Consider the following 16592-nt stretch of genomic DNA (forward strand, 5'->3'; position numbering starts at 1 on the left):
GCATTGTAATTCACACGGTCAAGCTTCAAGGAACAGCAGGAGCTCTCGCCCGCTCACGGAAAACACAAATTAATAAAGATTTTAAATCTAATTCGTGGTGCGCATTATTCAAAATCTCAAAGCAGAGTTTTCCGGTGCAGAAGATCTTGGCTGAATTAAGGACACGGACAGATTGTAAAGCAGGTGCTTTACTGAAGCTCGACAATTAAAAGCAACGCACGGCCGTCCTGGAGGCAAAGCGCATTTGTTATGCGGTGACCTTTGAACCCGCTCGACCCACACACGCAAATAATACAAGAATAAAGCTACTGCACTTTTAACAAGTTCTGCCTCTACAGTAGCTGCTTGTATATCAGAAACGTTTAGTTCTAATCTACGCCTTAGGGGACATCTCTCTCTGTGAAGTATTTCATATTAGCTGTGGATTAATATTAGGTTGCACAGCTTTCCTTGTTTTTGAAATGCAAACCCCTGTAAACCTGAGCAGTTCACCGGGGTATTCCTATTACGAAACAAAAGCAACAAGTCTAAGGAAGACACTGCGTTCAGGCTGCTCGATGTGGTGTTGTTAAAATACAAGATCAGTCCACTCTGCAGCGTGCTTGTAGGCACACAGGCACTAGGACATCTTATCACAGCAGCAACCTGTACTTCATTCCCTGCGTTTCTCGAATATGAAATATTGAACAGGCATCAGGAGAAACGAGGAGCAATAATGCAATGCAGAGAAGTAAGCCACAGATTGTGTCCCGGGTTTCGTTTATCTGAACTTGTATGTTATGCTTGCTTGTTTTACTATAAATGCCCACTCATCTTCTGCCACAAAGGAACGCCAAAAACAGGACTGTTATATGATCCACCTATGACAGACTCCTCGACACAAGACTGGAACTGAAGAGACGGACGGTTTGATACATAATATAGGACATATACATTAGAACTCTGTTGAACTATTACTAGGCTGTATTCGTTATTAGATTGTAATTAAGAAAAATAATTAGATCTTTTCTTGTCCTGTAGTGGGGTGTGATTTATTCTCTTATACTCACATTAATAGATGTTAATGAAAACCCGTTGTTACCAGAGGGGGACCACCAACATAATGAAAATCAAAAAGCCAGCGAGAACCGCTACTGGAATACAGAAACACAATCGCGCCATTCAAAACCATGACATACTCGTTTCTAAAACTTAATTAAAGGAAGTCAAGCCTTGCTAAAGCTTGCGACTAAAGCGCATCTCTTAGATGTAAAACTATTGACGCTGTTCCAAGGTGCTGCCTGGAAGATCCTCACAATCTCCTGGTAATAAGTGTTTTGATGAGCAAACGGAGAAATGAATTTCAGACACCCAGCCAAACAGGAAGCTCCCTCTGTTCTGCGCTTCGAAGTGAAATGAAGAAAACCAAACAAACAGATCCACTCTCTGTAGAAATGTCTCAATGTTGGCATCTTCGGGAGGCTCCCAGGAGTCTGGCCATTATGTGTGTCCAACAGCGCAGTAGACTGGAACGGAGACAGTAACACACACTGACTGGGCCCGGAGCTGCCATGCTGGAACAGAACCCCTCCAGCAGGCCTGTGATTGGACGAGGGCTCAGGGGTCTGTGATTGGACGAGGGCTCAGAGCTCACATACCTGTGGTACCCCTCAGACACGTGTCTGGTCAGAACAGAATTATAAAAAGAGACTAAATCAATTATTAAAGAAAGAACGAGTCAAGTCATTGTCCCCAGTCAATAAAAAGGAAAAATCGGGACAATTTTGTGGTCAGATTGAATGACCTGCTAGTGGGATACTGCGAGGGGTAACACATTTAAACAATACGAAATCCAACACTTGTCCTAACTGTTGAGGAAAACAGAGTATAACGTCAGAGCACAGACTTAGTAAGCAGCCCGCCGCTTCCTGCCTTTAATAGGCATGTCCTGCACGTATCGCCAGTTGTCAGCATTTCAGTTTTTATTCTCCGAGTGCTTATCCTCGTCTTCTGTGCATTAACCCCCCTCCCTCGACACACACCTTCCAGCGCTGATTGAAATTCACGAGGACGCCGGGAGCGAGCCAGATTCCCGAGGAGCTGATGCAAATTAGAATAAATAAATAAGTAAGAAGCACGCCGTAATGAAACAATAAACAAATACTACCTATTCCCCTTTTAGCTGGAGGAAATTATTGCTTCGGAGGCCGGCATTGTTAATTTCTTCTCATCGGCATTCGCACAGAGATTATTAAGGGCCATCACGGTGTTGCTGTGGAAAGCTGAGAGTCTGCACGGGGATGTTGCACATGCACCCTTTAAAGTACGGCCCCGGCGAGAGGGCTTTATAGCACAGGATGAGGTGACCATAAACGCGAGACAGATCGACGGGGCAACTAGTATCGGGAGGTTCAATTAACCCCCGACCTGCATTATTGAACCGAAAACTCACTCATCCCCTGGGAACTGAACTCTGACCCAAACTCTGCGCCTGCCACCCACTTCCTTTGCTTTCTGTCACAGCGATACCATCTACCACTCTCTCTCTTTCTCTCTATCTCCACATCAGACGCGTGTTGCAGAACCAGCGAACAGAACGGTGCGACGGCGGGGCTCGGCGGACGCGGGGCTCCAGGAACGGAGGAGGGGACCGAAAATCAGATAAGGCAGGAGGCACCGGTCAGGAGCGTGTCGATCGTTTCCTCCTGGCATTCATTTCTCACGCGCTCCCTGCTCTTCCGTCCCAGAAGCGGCGACAACGAGGCATCGCTCAGACGTGTTGAGAGGAGCGGAGAGGGAAGAGGGGTCGGGGTCGAAAAGCCCTAACGAATGGCATTTAAAACGACGTTCCCTAATGGCAGACTTTGAATAGAACGATTCGCACTAAACGTGCTCCTTGCCTGATCTGATGTTGGATCGAAAAGCCCACACATTTTAAACCCGAGCCCCCTGCCTCTCTCTCAATGTGAAGCCAAATAGTATTCTAGGACACACAGGGATGCCAATATATTCTGGCTTTGCTCGCCATATCCAAGAGTGCCAACTTTATGTTTTCTTAAAATAAATATTTCTAATTCCTGTTCTTTTCACTTGCAACCGAAGTGTGAATTCCATCCTTCATTCCAGAAATGTTTTCATGCAGGATCCTGGCAAAACAGCCCTATCAGGCAAGGAAACATTTCTTTCCATTTGTATAGAGATGTATAAAACATACTTTTAAAATATGTGATCGATGTCTAGATTGACAAACTCCATTAACTAATTTACACCCTAAAAATGTCACAAGCTTTGAAAAAGAAAAGGACATTAGATTTGATTCATGCATATTCTCTTATAACAGCTTGACTTGATGAAAAACAAAGAAATGTGACGGAAGTATAGGGATTCTCACCCCAGCCCAGGTGAAAACGTGACCAATTCAATCACCAAAACTTCACTTCAGCCCAAGTGTAACCGTAAGACACTTGCTACCGTCGTTTGCATTTCTAATTAAAATTCTAATTCATACAGGCATAAGAATGAAAAGCCAACATCATATTCAGATTCCTTGTTGTTGATTTTCTTTTCAAAAGTCAAACTCTGCTGGACTGCTCCACCCTGACCAGTTCTCTGAAAAAGCTGTGGGCGCGGTTTCATGTTTAATTAACGCCTTAAATAAATAACTGGGCAAGAGACACAGAGGAAGATCGTAAAGTGTGGTTCGCTCTCACAATCGAACCAGTCTACCTGTTTATAATAAAAAACAATCCTTCCTCTTGCCAGTTATTTGGAGACTCGAAGTCTTCTAGTATTTGATATATTATCTGGCTGAATACCTGGGGGGAGATGATAATAAAAAGTGACAGATAAGTTCAGCAATCAAACTGGACAAGCAGAACAATAACACTCTCCATACAATGAACTATGCTGGCGTAATGATATGCTATATTTTGATTCGGGAGCTCGCAACGGCACATCTGTGCGACTGTATGTGGCTTCTCATTCTGAATAATGATTGAGTGCAGAGAACAGAACACACGGTTCTTTGTCTACAAATTACACTCCTTTTTCCGAGGAGCGCTACAGTAAATCCCCAGTCTTCGTTATCTGAAGGGGATGTGCTCTTCAAAAGGATCATCTGTCATTTCTCTGACTCATTACACCAGAGACAATTTGTGCCAACCGCCCCCCCGCCTGCACGTCCCATAAAAAGAAAACGCACACATTCGCCCGGCAGAGCACTGCGCCGCGAACGCACACACAAACAGCCCCTTCCTTTCTCGCTAGTAGGAAGGACACACAAAAAAAAAAAAAAACAGAAAGCGGGCAAGCTTCAGCTCGTGGTTTTCCCTTCCCTCGTCTCATCCATTCTTAGAGAGATATCCAAAGGGGGAAGGAAACAAACGGTCGAAAAACCTCAGAATTAGTCATCCTGGACCTTGCGTTAATATTTCTGGACCGAGAAATATTGCACATTTCAGCTGATGCTTCACCATTTACAGTCCTTTCTCCCGAGAGGATGAGCTGCCCTTCTCTGGAGACGAGACTGGAGCAGCTATTGCTTTGTTCAACGCTTGCCTGGATACACAGAACATATATCAGGTTTTGTTTGGAGTTTAAGGACCTAAATGAAGCCTGTAAATTAGATTGATTTAACACCGTTCCCCATTCCCCTCATGTCAATATTAAATAAATAATATCAACTTATGTTATACACTACTAGCTGCCTAGCACAGTAAACGCAGAGCGGAGAGACACGCAGTGTGGATTCGGCACTCGTGTGCATTCAAAGCTGCCCGGCCGCCTACCTCTCTGCAGAAGCTGACGATGTTCTCCAACAGCTCCTTGGCCTCGCCCTCGTCGTTCCGGCGCCGCGCCTCCACGTGCATGCTCTCACGCCTCTTGAGCGGCTTGGCGCCCTTGCGGAGGGTGAAGTACTGCTGGGGCGTGTGGCAGGCGGCGCAGTGCTTGGCCTTGAGGTCGTTGAGCAGGGTGCAGGCCGGGCAGGCCCACTGGCCCGGCTTCTCCTGGGCGGCCAGCGCGGTGGAAGAGGGCGAGGAGAAGAGCTTGGCGGGCTTGCGGGCGCCCCCCGCCTTGCCTCCGCCGAACCCCGGCGCCGCAACGCAGGAGCAGGGGCCCTGGGAGCCGCACTGTGGGCAGCGGGGGCTCGGGTCCTGGAAGCCGTGCAGCTTGGAGGAGCCGCAGGCACTGCACTTGGCCACGCTGGTGGAGTTGCGCAGGGTGCATTTGGAGCAGGACCAGGTGCTGAAGTCCGGGCTGGAGGGGCTGGCAGGGGTGAAGCGCACCGACTCGCCCTTCAGGTCGATCAGGTCCCCCCGGGAGGAGCGGCACGCCTCGCACTTGGTGGCGCCGCCGGGGTTGGCGCAGCCGGGGCACTTCCACAGGACGGGTGGGGTGGAGGGCAGCGGGGGGGACGCCTCCTCCTCCAGGACGCTCAGGCGCTTGTTGGGGAACGGCTCCTGGGGCTGTGGCTGCGGGTGCTTGGGCTTGGGCGGCCGTGGGGGGGCGGCGGTGGACGGGGGGCCGGCGGGGGAGGGGGCGGTCGAGGTGGGGCTGGGCACCGGGTTTGGGGGCCGCCCTGTGGGAGGGACCTCTCTCCGGCTGCGGGGCACCGGGTTGTTCTGCAGGGAGGAGAGCGGGCTGAACGGCGCGGAGGGCGGTTGGGGCGGGGCGCGGGGGGGCTCCTGGGGCTCGGCCGGGGGGGGCGGCGAGTCATCGGTCAGGTCGATCAGGAGGGGCGTGGAAATGGCGGGGTGGGCTGGGAACCCGGCCACGGGGGTGAGCACCTCGGGGACCACCAAGGCCTCGGGCGGGATTTTTGGCAGGGAGAGCTTGCGTGGGCCCCCACAGGCGGAGCAGGACAGGGCCACGGGGGTGTTGTGCAGGGTGCAGCGGGGGCAGGCCCAGCCCGACTGCTGCTCCATCACACAGGCCTCTCCGTTGCTCTCAGACCTCCTCAGCTCCTCTTTGGGAGGCTGCTGCCCCGGAGGCTCCAGCGGGACGGCCTGGGCGCTGGCCGGCGGGGCGACAGGCGTGGCGGGGACGGGCGGTGCGGGCGGGAGGAGCCCGTTGGCGGTGGGGGTGCCGGGGGAGGGTCCAAAACCGCAGACGGAGCAGGCGCCGGAGCCCTGGGGGTTGTTGAGCGTGCAGCGGGGGCAGCTCCAGCGCTGCTCCTCCGTGCTGAGCCGCAGGATCTGGTTGAGGTCGGGCTTCTGCCGCGGCGCCTCGCAGATGGAGCAACGGGGAGCACCGCCCGCGTTCAGGAAGGTGCAGCGGCCACAGGACCACTCGCTGCCCCGCACCGCCGCCGCCATCGAGCCCGGGGAGTGCGAGTGACTGCGTGACGGAGAGAGAGAGAGAGAGAATTCAGACAACAGCGACCGTGTTTAAGCTACAGTTCAGAGATGTTCAACAAAGTTCTCTCTCAACCACGTTAAAAAAACATAAAAAACCCTTTCCTACTGCCTGCCAGACAGAGGATGGTTCAGAGAGCGAGAGAGATTAGGGGCATTGTGCGCTGAAAGATCCCCTTCTTCGGTTGATGTTAAAAGAGGTTCTTGTCTATATTACAGAAAAAACATCCCGATTCAATAGAGAATGGAGCCGAGTGACTGCAGAGCTGGGGGGGGGGGGGGGGGGGGGGAAATCGGCCACGCTGCACCGAAATGAACCTCGTACTTAAGGGCATTCAGGACAAGAAAATCCATACAATTCTCCAGCACAGCTATCGGAGCCATGGAGAATAGGATATACTGCGCCAGAACGGATCTCAACGCTCTGCGCAGCGAGGCAGATCAAGGGGAAGTGCGCTGCAAATCAAAAGGGCTTTAAATAACATTCTTTTCTTTTTTTAATCTGGTATTGATTGGAAATGTTTCTGGTGTCGCCCTGCAAACCTTTCAGGACAGCTGAATGTGCCAAACCCAGTGTGAGATACGCAATACAGCGAGAGTCTGGCTTGTGGGTCACCGCAGTGAAAAAGCAGGTTCACCCCTCAGGACTGCGAGAGCTGGTTTTACCGGACAACAACACGGTAAACGTGGCGAGGATGAGAATGCAAAACATGTCTTATATCCCCTGGCAGTAGATGGCAAATCCTGTTACAAAACAAACAGGGAGTGAGTGTCTTCACCAACGCTGAGGCGATCGTCTTGCCTGCAATATGGGCACGCAACGTCAGTCACTTGAGGGTGCCTGCGTCGTGTGTTGTGGTGATAAAAGTTTGTGTCTTCTGTTTGGCATATGGTGACCCAGAATCACAGCAGTATTCCATCTGGGAATCTCAGGAAACTGCTTCTGAATGACTAGGCTGTTTAAAGCCACCATTTAAATGTCAAATTTACTTAACTCATTGGCTCATGATTACAGAGGAATTTCTGGTGATAAAAACCACTTCGGTGATGGACTGGGCCTAATTTCAAGCGATAGCCCGAAATATCGCGGCAGGAATAGTCAGCACGAGAGCATCTGTCGGCTACACAAGTGGTTTGCAAACAGCAGATTACTTGGCAAGTCCTTGTTTACAAGGATTCGAATGTAAGTATCCATCGCACCTGTCAAGTACTGAGAGCTAGAAAAACAAAGACTGGCGTATGATTGGCTCAAATCCACGGGGCTGATCGTCAGTGATGCGAGATGATATCACCAGAAAGACATTTCCTGGAAGAACATGTCCCGCAAAACTAAAGAAAACGAACCACAATCAGATCTACACAAAAAGATAAATGGGAAGCAACGATAAGAATCTTCCAGATCAATCCACCCCCCGCATCTATTTCACTCTAAACTTAAACATGCCAGAGTTTTAATGTTTACACAATCGATACGGCATCCACAGCACTCAACCTTAATTTTATTACACTTGTAGACTTTTAAGGACTCATTAAAAATTACACAAATACAACAGAAGCAGCATATAAGAGGATGTGGAGGGCGGGGACACGTCAGCGTATGAAAGTGCCTCGTCTGTGGATTTAAATTAAAAGCACGGACTATGTTCCAACGTGCCGTACGGATGTTCTCGCTCCGACAGGCCGTCCTCCCACAGGGCCACCGCTGTGTGGGGTAGGTTGGCGTCGCTCCGGGCCGAGTCACACCAGTACGTTAGCAAGTCTCCTAAATGTTTAATTACACTTTAGTTCAGCTTCATTAAACCTCTTGGGCTCATATGCCGGGCAGATCATGAATCCAACTAAATTACAACACGGGAACTCTAGGTTTCGTCATCTGGCAAGCAGAGCATGTCCCAAAGAGCTGCCATTCAGCGGCAGAGAGAGAGAGAGAGAGAAAAAGAGTGAAAAAGAGAGAGGGAGGTTTTTAAACCATGCAAAACCTGAAAGCAGTAAGAGTTTAAGTGCAGATGTCAGTCCTTCTGTATAACACTGTGAGTCACCTAGCAAAGTGTGCAGGGCCTTGTTTCAGTCCATGGCTCTTAAAGCTCTTAAAACACCGGATGGCAGTGAGCTCACCCCAAAGGAAACCACAGCCTGTGCGTCAGGGAGGCCGAGTCTTTCTTGACCTCTGTGCGAGACGATACTCAGTGCGGTGAGGCCCTAGGCTTCGATCCTGGTTGTGCACCGCTGACTGTTTTCGCGCTCAGAGGGGACGCGCCAAGGAGACGCACAGTGCCGGGACTTTTTCACACCTCAAAGTAACGGCCTAATCAGATTTGTCGTTGTGATGGTGAAGGCATATTTACAGAGCATATGTTTTCTAGTGATCAGACCTGCTTGCTATTATTTTGGCCGGCTCTATGGTAGACCACAGACCCTTAGCACAGAATACCTCCAAATACGGCCACCGGGTAGTAGGCCGAGATTAGCTAGTGCTTTCCATCAGCGATGATTGTGTACTGTACTGTAGGTATGCCAACTCACAAGAATGCCTAAGCTACAATAATATGCTAACCCGCACCCCTCCTGCCCACTGGAGAGACTTGAAAGTCTTCTACCACGTGGCCCTGCTGGACACTGAGGGTGAACAAGACAAGACACTTGTCAGCAGGTCAGCAGCTCCTCCCGCCTGGCAGGCCTCCAGCTCAGCAGGAAGGTGTGAGATCAGGGGTGTGGGCCACACACAGCTTCCCCATGTGGGCGCGAGACATTTGGGTTTTGTTTAACACTCATTAGCACGGTCTTCTCACCACTGGCGCCCTGCCCACCGCGGTCCTCACTCAGCAGAGCCGCCAGGGACAGCCGCTGTCCGTCAGAGCCCCTTCGGCGTGGGCTGGCTTTCCACGGCAGGAAGAATTCAGCGAGTCTGAAACCCCCGGGGTCTCACGGCCCATCTACGGTGGAGGTGCTCTTAAACGTATCAATCCAACGCCGTACTCACTTTCATCTTTAATCTCTCCATGCACTAATGCAGTTTCAAAAGACAACAACCAGATTTGGCTCTCTGTGCAGATGTAACTTTACTCCTTTTACCTGTTTTAACAAGACACAACAAAGCTCCTAAGAATTTGGCAGGCGGCTCTTGATTGCAATTCCCCGGCTCACGCACGAGCAGCTCTGCACTATTACCGCTTTGCTCGACAGCTGCAATCGGAGGCGAACTCCTAGCGTGCACAGAGGAGAGCGTTCGATGAGAACAGCCTCGGGCACTGGATAACAAATGCAGTCGCACCACGCTCGTATCAGGCGATGGCAACTGGGGCACGGGGACTGCAGGACTCGCCTCCCTGCCTTTCTCCACTGGAAAATAACACTCTGCTGCCAATGAAGATCTCAGGGCTGCTTTTACAGTGAAGGCGAGGGACCTGAACAGCGGAACAGCAAGAAGAATTAAGCGTGTCAAATTGTGAGAGGGACGCGTCGGACGGAGATGGGAGGACAGGCGTTGGGGGACACGCTCACCACACAAGACTCTCTGACACACACTTTGCTTTGAGGCGAAGCATCAGCCTCGTTGTACGTTTTTCTCTTGATGTAATCCATCTTCATTTTCATAATTAAGAACCCTTAATGGAGGTATTTTTCCCATTAGGCCGCTCCTCTGGGCAAACCCAGCGTGGCAGCGTCTGTGGGCCGTGTTGCTCGGGCTGCCGTCTCGAGGTGTAGCGCAGGGACAGTCAGCACGGCCTGCAGACCGGCGCCTCATTAATAATCTAAGACAGGGAGGCGGCAGACCGGCTGGCAGGGAGAGGCGGCGCTCAGCAGGATGACTGTCCCAGCCCTGTAGACCCCTGCTCTCACCCGCCCTATCAATGGGGCTGCTGTCGCGAAGCTGATAATGCATCCAGTCAGAGTATTGAGAACAACAATCTCAGAAGCACTCCTTGCAGCCCAACAGGCACAGATATATACTGGAAGCTGAAATGTACACAGAATACTCGATCCAGCCATTTTAAAATATGAAATCTGAAAGTCTCTATCATAAGATCTCTCAGACTTCGATCAGAAATGTCAGGGCAGTATCTGAATCTCCAACGTTTACCACAAGCACTGCACTGGTCAGGATCTTGCTTACAGGCACCAGTCCGCCAACCCGGGCTCCACTCTGCGGTGCGAACACCAGTTCTCGTTTCTGCAAGAGCGGCCGCAGCTCTCGTTCAACACCGGGAGCTGCTCACAAATGCCGCGTCAATCACCTTCCTGCCAAGCACGGGGTTTTCGTAGAGCGAGCGTGCAAGCACTGGAACTGTATACAAAATGTATATTGTCGGAGGCCCGAGCGCATCCGGCAAAGCAATGGCCTGGAACGTGCCGACGCATTAAAGACTCGCTTGCTTCAGAGCAAACCAAACTAACACGGGGGTAGACAACCAAAGTGGTACAGTGCATTAGACTGTGTTGTTCAAAAATAAGAAAAATGAGCACAGTACTAAGGAGAGAAGAAGATGGAGAGAGAGATAGAGATGGAGAGATGTGTTTTGGTTTGGTTTTTAAACATGCTCACTGGTGCAGTAGATTGGGATTTTAAGCCTCAATCACTGAGTGAAGTGCAATTTAAGAGGAGGTGTAATTGGCACTCACTCCAGAAGTATATCTTAAGACTCTGAAATAAGCAAGGGGCTTATTTAGGACCGCTGCATTACTATCTGTTATCAAACATGTGCTCCTTAAGTTTATTGGCAAATGAGAGTCGGTGAACATTACTGAATCGTGCACATTGTTGAATGCAGAGAGAGAAATTGAAATTCATGTAAGGCTCGATTTACCGTAAGGCACTGTGAGATCTCTGCCACTGACTGTCTGGTAGGAATACAGTTTCCACTGGACTGTCCGCCAACACAAAAGACTACAACACTGTAGCAATTCCTTAACTAGTTTGAGTTCAGGACTGGATTGGCGTTTAGCTCACAAACAAATCGGTCCGCTTTGCCCAAGAGGGTCAAACTCTACCCATGACACGTGCATGTCATTCACACACACTTCAGAAAAGGGATGAACCAGCTCCCTGATACCCATTCGAACTACCAAAGGATTTACAAACCGCAGCCATCCAGCAAGACTGTAGCAGCCCCAGACTAAGAACTAGAGAAACCGACCTTATTAGCCGACTTAACATTTTATCTGACAGCAGACGTCGATTCGGTGTTAATTGAATCCCAGTAAACGCCGGTCTGCACTCCACACATCGATTGCAGGAGCTCACAACTTTCCTGCAGCTAAAAAGTTACAGTATCCGAGAGCCCCCTTGTGCATTGATGGATAGACGTTAACGCATTTAGGTAACTCCTTTGCGCGATATATTTCAGGCTGTGGAAGAGCATCTATTGTCCGAGGCCTCTCCGTTGCATTGGACCAGAAAAAAAGCGAAAACTAAACAATCAACATAAAAAACAGAGGATTTGTATGCTTACCTAGAAAAAAAATCCCGATTATAATTCCCTGCCAGCACTGCAGCAAAACATGCACAAAATCTTTAAGCAGGAAACATGGGTTTTTTGCATAATCTACATGGTGGTACAGCCCACAAAATCCGTGTTGGCCGACACAGTAATGGGACACGATTGCACGGTGCGTTGGAATATGTATAGTGAGACAGGTACATGAGGAAGCTTTTTGAATAGTGCTTGTATATATATATATATTAATACAGTGCTTTCATGGGGGAAATCTTGCCCAACCATCACTGTGATTAGAGCTGGGGGGCAGTAACTAGGCAGGACAGCTTGTGTGTTCTGCTTCCTGCCCCCTGCTGCGGCTCAGGCCAACAGGCAGGCCAGTGAGTGCCACCCCAGAGCAGGCGCTTTGCTCCAGAAGACCCTCTTCCTTTACCAAGACCAATTCCACCACCCCCCAACCCCCCATGCCCCAAGAGCACAATGCTACACTTTCCTGACACGGGGGCTGGATTAGTCTGACAGAACGAGAGACGATTAGCTCTGCCAGCAGGGAGAGAATTACCTGGATTAAGGAGGCCGCGGTGGAGACGGGCAACGGGCCCCGGACCTGCCGGCAGAGGGACACTGAACGCTAAAGGAAGGGGGTTTTCCACAATAACCACCTGCCTGCGGCCTGGTGCACGAATTCATACGATTCACCTTCAACCGTAGGAGCAGATAGTCTCAATTACAGCAGGACGCAGTTTCTCACTTACATAGACTTCCTCTACCCAGTTTCCTTGGTTAGATTCACTGCACATGGGTTTTAAAAAGGCGTGTTAATAATCCACAGACAAAACTGCTCTTTCTCCAACCAAGTACGCTGTAGCAACAACAGTCATCAATAAGATGCTTAGACCTGATTTCATTAACTGAAACAATTGGCAGCTTTGACAGCATACTAGTCTCAGGTTTCTCAGCCACAACAACTGCCTCCAAAACACCTGCCCTAAACACGCAGGAACCCCAATTACCCCAGTCAGTTCATAATGCTGAATTAAATATTTAAGGAATTCAAATGCAGTTCTGTGCAAATCTGTGTAAAACACCAGTATTCCTACATCTTAAATAATATGCACATATTTAAGTTGTATTTCTACAGTAGCACAGCTGAAACTCAGAAAAAGACAGGATGTTATTTAAAGTGTTTTTTTTTTTTTTGGTAACCCGACCAAAAAAGCAAGAATCCAACGACTGCCTCTACTAGCCTGTTCCTATGAAGGTCCACAATAAAAGCCTATTGTTTCCTGGTTTAATTTTGCACAGTAAGTCGGTTCAAACTGGATGTGAACAGCCTCGGGCATCAGTAAACAAAACCAAGCAAAGGCTGGGTGAAGTTTCTGAGCCGGAACATTTTCCATCCGAGATTGGCGGAGTTTGATGCAAATCAGACCGCAGTTACCAGTAAAAGACACAAATTAAATAAACAAACAATCACAAACTGTCAGGAAGACGATAAAAGTTCCAGGGGGGGACTTAATTTCATCACTAAACCCCATGCAAATGTCTGTGGGTATCGTGACTTGGATTCGATTTCCAGAGCAAACAGAAACCACACGAAACAAAAGATCAACAGAAATGATTACATTTAGCGAATAAGGTCATGCTGTACAAGTGTTCATCCCAGACGACATTTAAAGTGACTGACATGGACATCGGGCAGTGTTTGATAATCTACAGAAAGAGAGGAGGACATATAAAAGCGCTCGGCCCATTCGCTCCAGCGCTGTCCGTCAGCCTGTCTGAGTGAGTCAGAGCGCCCAGTCTTAGGGATTAGCTCGAGAGCCCGTCTGTCTCTCTCTCTCTCTCTCTCTCAACACGATGACTCACGCGTCTGTGTATCCAGCTATCCAGCTCCTGTAACACACTCCTGTTCTTTTTTTTTTGGTGGCACCGTGATGCAGCAAAGGGCGAAAGTTTCATTTATAAGAGAAGAGGGGAAGATTTAAACGTGTTCGAGTGGCAGTTGAAACTAAAGTAAAACACTTAAGCCTCTTTCGTTTTGCAAATGTTTCGGGGCTGGAACATAAAACGCGGAGACGGAGGTTTCAGATTTCCAGTGTGTCCGATACCACTGCTGGCAACACAGACAGATAATCCACCACCACCTCCTTATTTTCCAATCAAACTGCATCGACTGCACACAACTAGCTTCAATTAAGATGCCTCTGGTTCTTACAGACTGTGGAAATTTCCGTTTCTCTAATCATTAACAAGGCCTTTAAGCTCACACTTCAAGAAAACTGTGTTTTTTTTATTCCTAGGGACCGCCTGACGAACTACTGGAAAAGAAGAAGCTTTAGGTTGTTTTTCAAGGAAATTAATATTATAAACAAAAACCTCCAGAACTGAAAATGTAAAATTAATCCCTAGCCCCTACCCTCCACAAATTTATATGCAACTATCATCATTTGCATTTGGTTTCAGCTTCAGTTGTTTTCTTTCTGCATATCGGGGGTAGATTGTCCAAATGCAAAGCAAGTAACTAACTTTTATTCATTAAATGACAAACCATATGCGGTAAATGTCTTTTTTTTTCTTCTTTTTTCAGAATAAGAATATGCCAAGTATTCACACCTGAACGATTCCGCTCTAATTCGGTGGGATTGATTTGAGGAAGCAGTGATTTCGAAAGAGGGCCTTTTCAGATTTATCCACGTCGAGTCCAGGAATTTCTCAGAACTGGAACCGCTCATAGGGTCTCTCTCGGGGATAACACTTCGGAGTGAGAAGAGAGAAAAGCGTCGCTGGGAAAATGATCAGTGACCTTTCAATCATCCCCGATGCTCCTTCGCCACATTACCGCGGTCCCAGAGCTGCGACATTTAACACAACACCGATTCCTTCACTCCGAGGTGACACGAGACCCTGCCAGCCTGCCAGTCCCAGTCAGGGCCCTACTCTCCCCCCCGACTCTCCGTCTCGTCTTCAAGGTCACCAGCAACCTGCTCAGTGGCGGCGCTTTTCCACCCGGTGAAGGCCGGTGATGGATTCTCGCTCTGAAGTGCATGGGTGTTTGTCACGGGTCAGCCGTGCGAAGACAGATGCCTTCGCCACTTAATTTCCATACAGGTCACTTTTAAACCTGAACGACGGATGCTTAATGCGCTAACCTTGTGATATATTGTAGATTTGGTTTTGGGCAGAAATGCAGGCGGAGTTCTTCGTATTCAATTATACCAAGTGTTCGCAGCTCGTATCATTTACTGAGCTCAGGTTCAGCACCTTTTGTTGCGATTGCTAAAATGTGAAGGCTGCCGTGTTCTTTGTGTAGTGGTCATGCCGGTGAAATGCTCAACACGCAATCAGGTCATGCTGTGAACCCGGAGAACCGGCGAGGTAATCAGCCGAACTCTTGCCGGCATCGCGCCGCATAATTGAAGGAATCTGCAAATTGCACGTCTAACCTAAAACTTTGCACTCTGAGAAACCTACGGGGTGGGGGGGAAACACTTTATTAGTGCTTGGCTCACATCAATAGCATTTTATCACTTCTCTGTTTACACTAAATTTGAGTTTGTAATCTTTAATTAATCCGATTGCTCGTTATTGTCTTGCAGCTATGCGAGGATTTACACCGTTTAAAGGCAACGTCAGATAAGATGGCGATTCCAGGGAGATTTATGGGTTTAACATTTTCCCATTGCGATAAAGATGTGACTAAAATAATCGTCAATGTATTTCTCTCTTTAACAACAGAGATTGAGGTTATCCACGTCGTACATCTGTACCTTCTTAAATTAAATGCAATAAGAAACACTTGCCTTACAGTTCGGGCCCTGTGTTGCATGACTGAAATGGAGTTTAAAAAGCCACGTCTGTGCAAAATGCAGAACCCAACTTAGAGGGTCCAAAAACAGAAACGGGACTTTTGCCACCATTTTCACAGATGTCTCATATCGTGGACAACACTCTGCACAACCGAAGTTTAGTTTCCTTATCATGTGTGCCACATTCACTGGCCTGAAAATGTTCATCTTTCTGGAGGTGGTCCAACTGATGAGTCACTACTCTTTTTATATTTGTTATTTGAATTTGTTCGATATCTGCAACTACCCAAGTGCCTCACCGAGCCACTGAAAACTATGCAAGCCAAAACTCCACACCTGCAAACTACTGATTTTCCCCAATTAAACACAAACTGCTAGCATTTATTCAAAGTCCATAGTAATGTATCTGAACAGAGGAAGCCAATCTGAGTGGAACCAGTTATAATGGAGACTCGGACTGACCCAATGCATCATGTTTCATGTCGTTCGTATCTGTAGGTGTAAAAGCAGCCGGCAATTAGTTTTCCCACTGTTGCCCTCCGGGGTTTCCTACCCACAGATGTCACAAGAAAGAAAACTACAACTGCTAGCTGCAAATCCACCTATGGAGACACACACACTGCCATGTTTTGGTGGTGTGACCTACATAAACAAACGTGGAATTCAAAATAAGGGAATAAATAAACAAAGAAGGCAACAAAAACAAAACAAACCACCAGACATCCTGTGAACAGCAAATCCAGCTGGCCACCAACTCTCACCGCTCATATTTATTTACTCCTTCGATTTGCTATCCACAGCCATGGCACTTCTGCACGGGGCCCTCAGTGTGTGTCTTAAAAGCCGGGAAGACGGGCGAGTTTGGAAACAGTTTGCTCCCATTGCGACCTACATCTCAATGTAAAAGAGATTGCCATGGCAACCCGGCTGAGAGAGAGAGAGAAGGAGAGGGGGAGAGAGAGAGAGAGAGAGAGAGACTGCAAGCTAATTAGCTGCAAGGACGGGGAGTGTGAGGG

At 48.7% G+C, this 16592-nt stretch overlaps 1 protein-coding gene across 1 annotated transcript in view; it reads right to left on the reverse strand.

Annotated features, from left to right (window-relative positions):
• Nucleotides 1-16592, reverse strand: part of capn15 (calpain 15) — a 55806-nt gene that overhangs the window by 17954 nt on the left and 21260 nt on the right. The window contains exon 2 of the mRNA XM_066690227.1: nucleotides 4767-6315. Coding sequence (XP_066546324.1) covers nucleotides 4767-6293 — 1527 coding nt within the window. The 5' untranslated portion in view covers nucleotides 6294-6315. The remainder of the gene's footprint in view (nucleotides 1-4766; nucleotides 6316-16592) is intronic.

The sequence above is a fragment of the Amia ocellicauda genome, chromosome 17 (assembly GCF_036373705.1).
Source record: "Amia ocellicauda isolate fAmiCal2 chromosome 17, fAmiCal2.hap1, whole genome shotgun sequence".
Taxonomy (NCBI): Eukaryota; Metazoa; Chordata; class Actinopteri; order Amiiformes; family Amiidae; genus Amia; species Amia ocellicauda.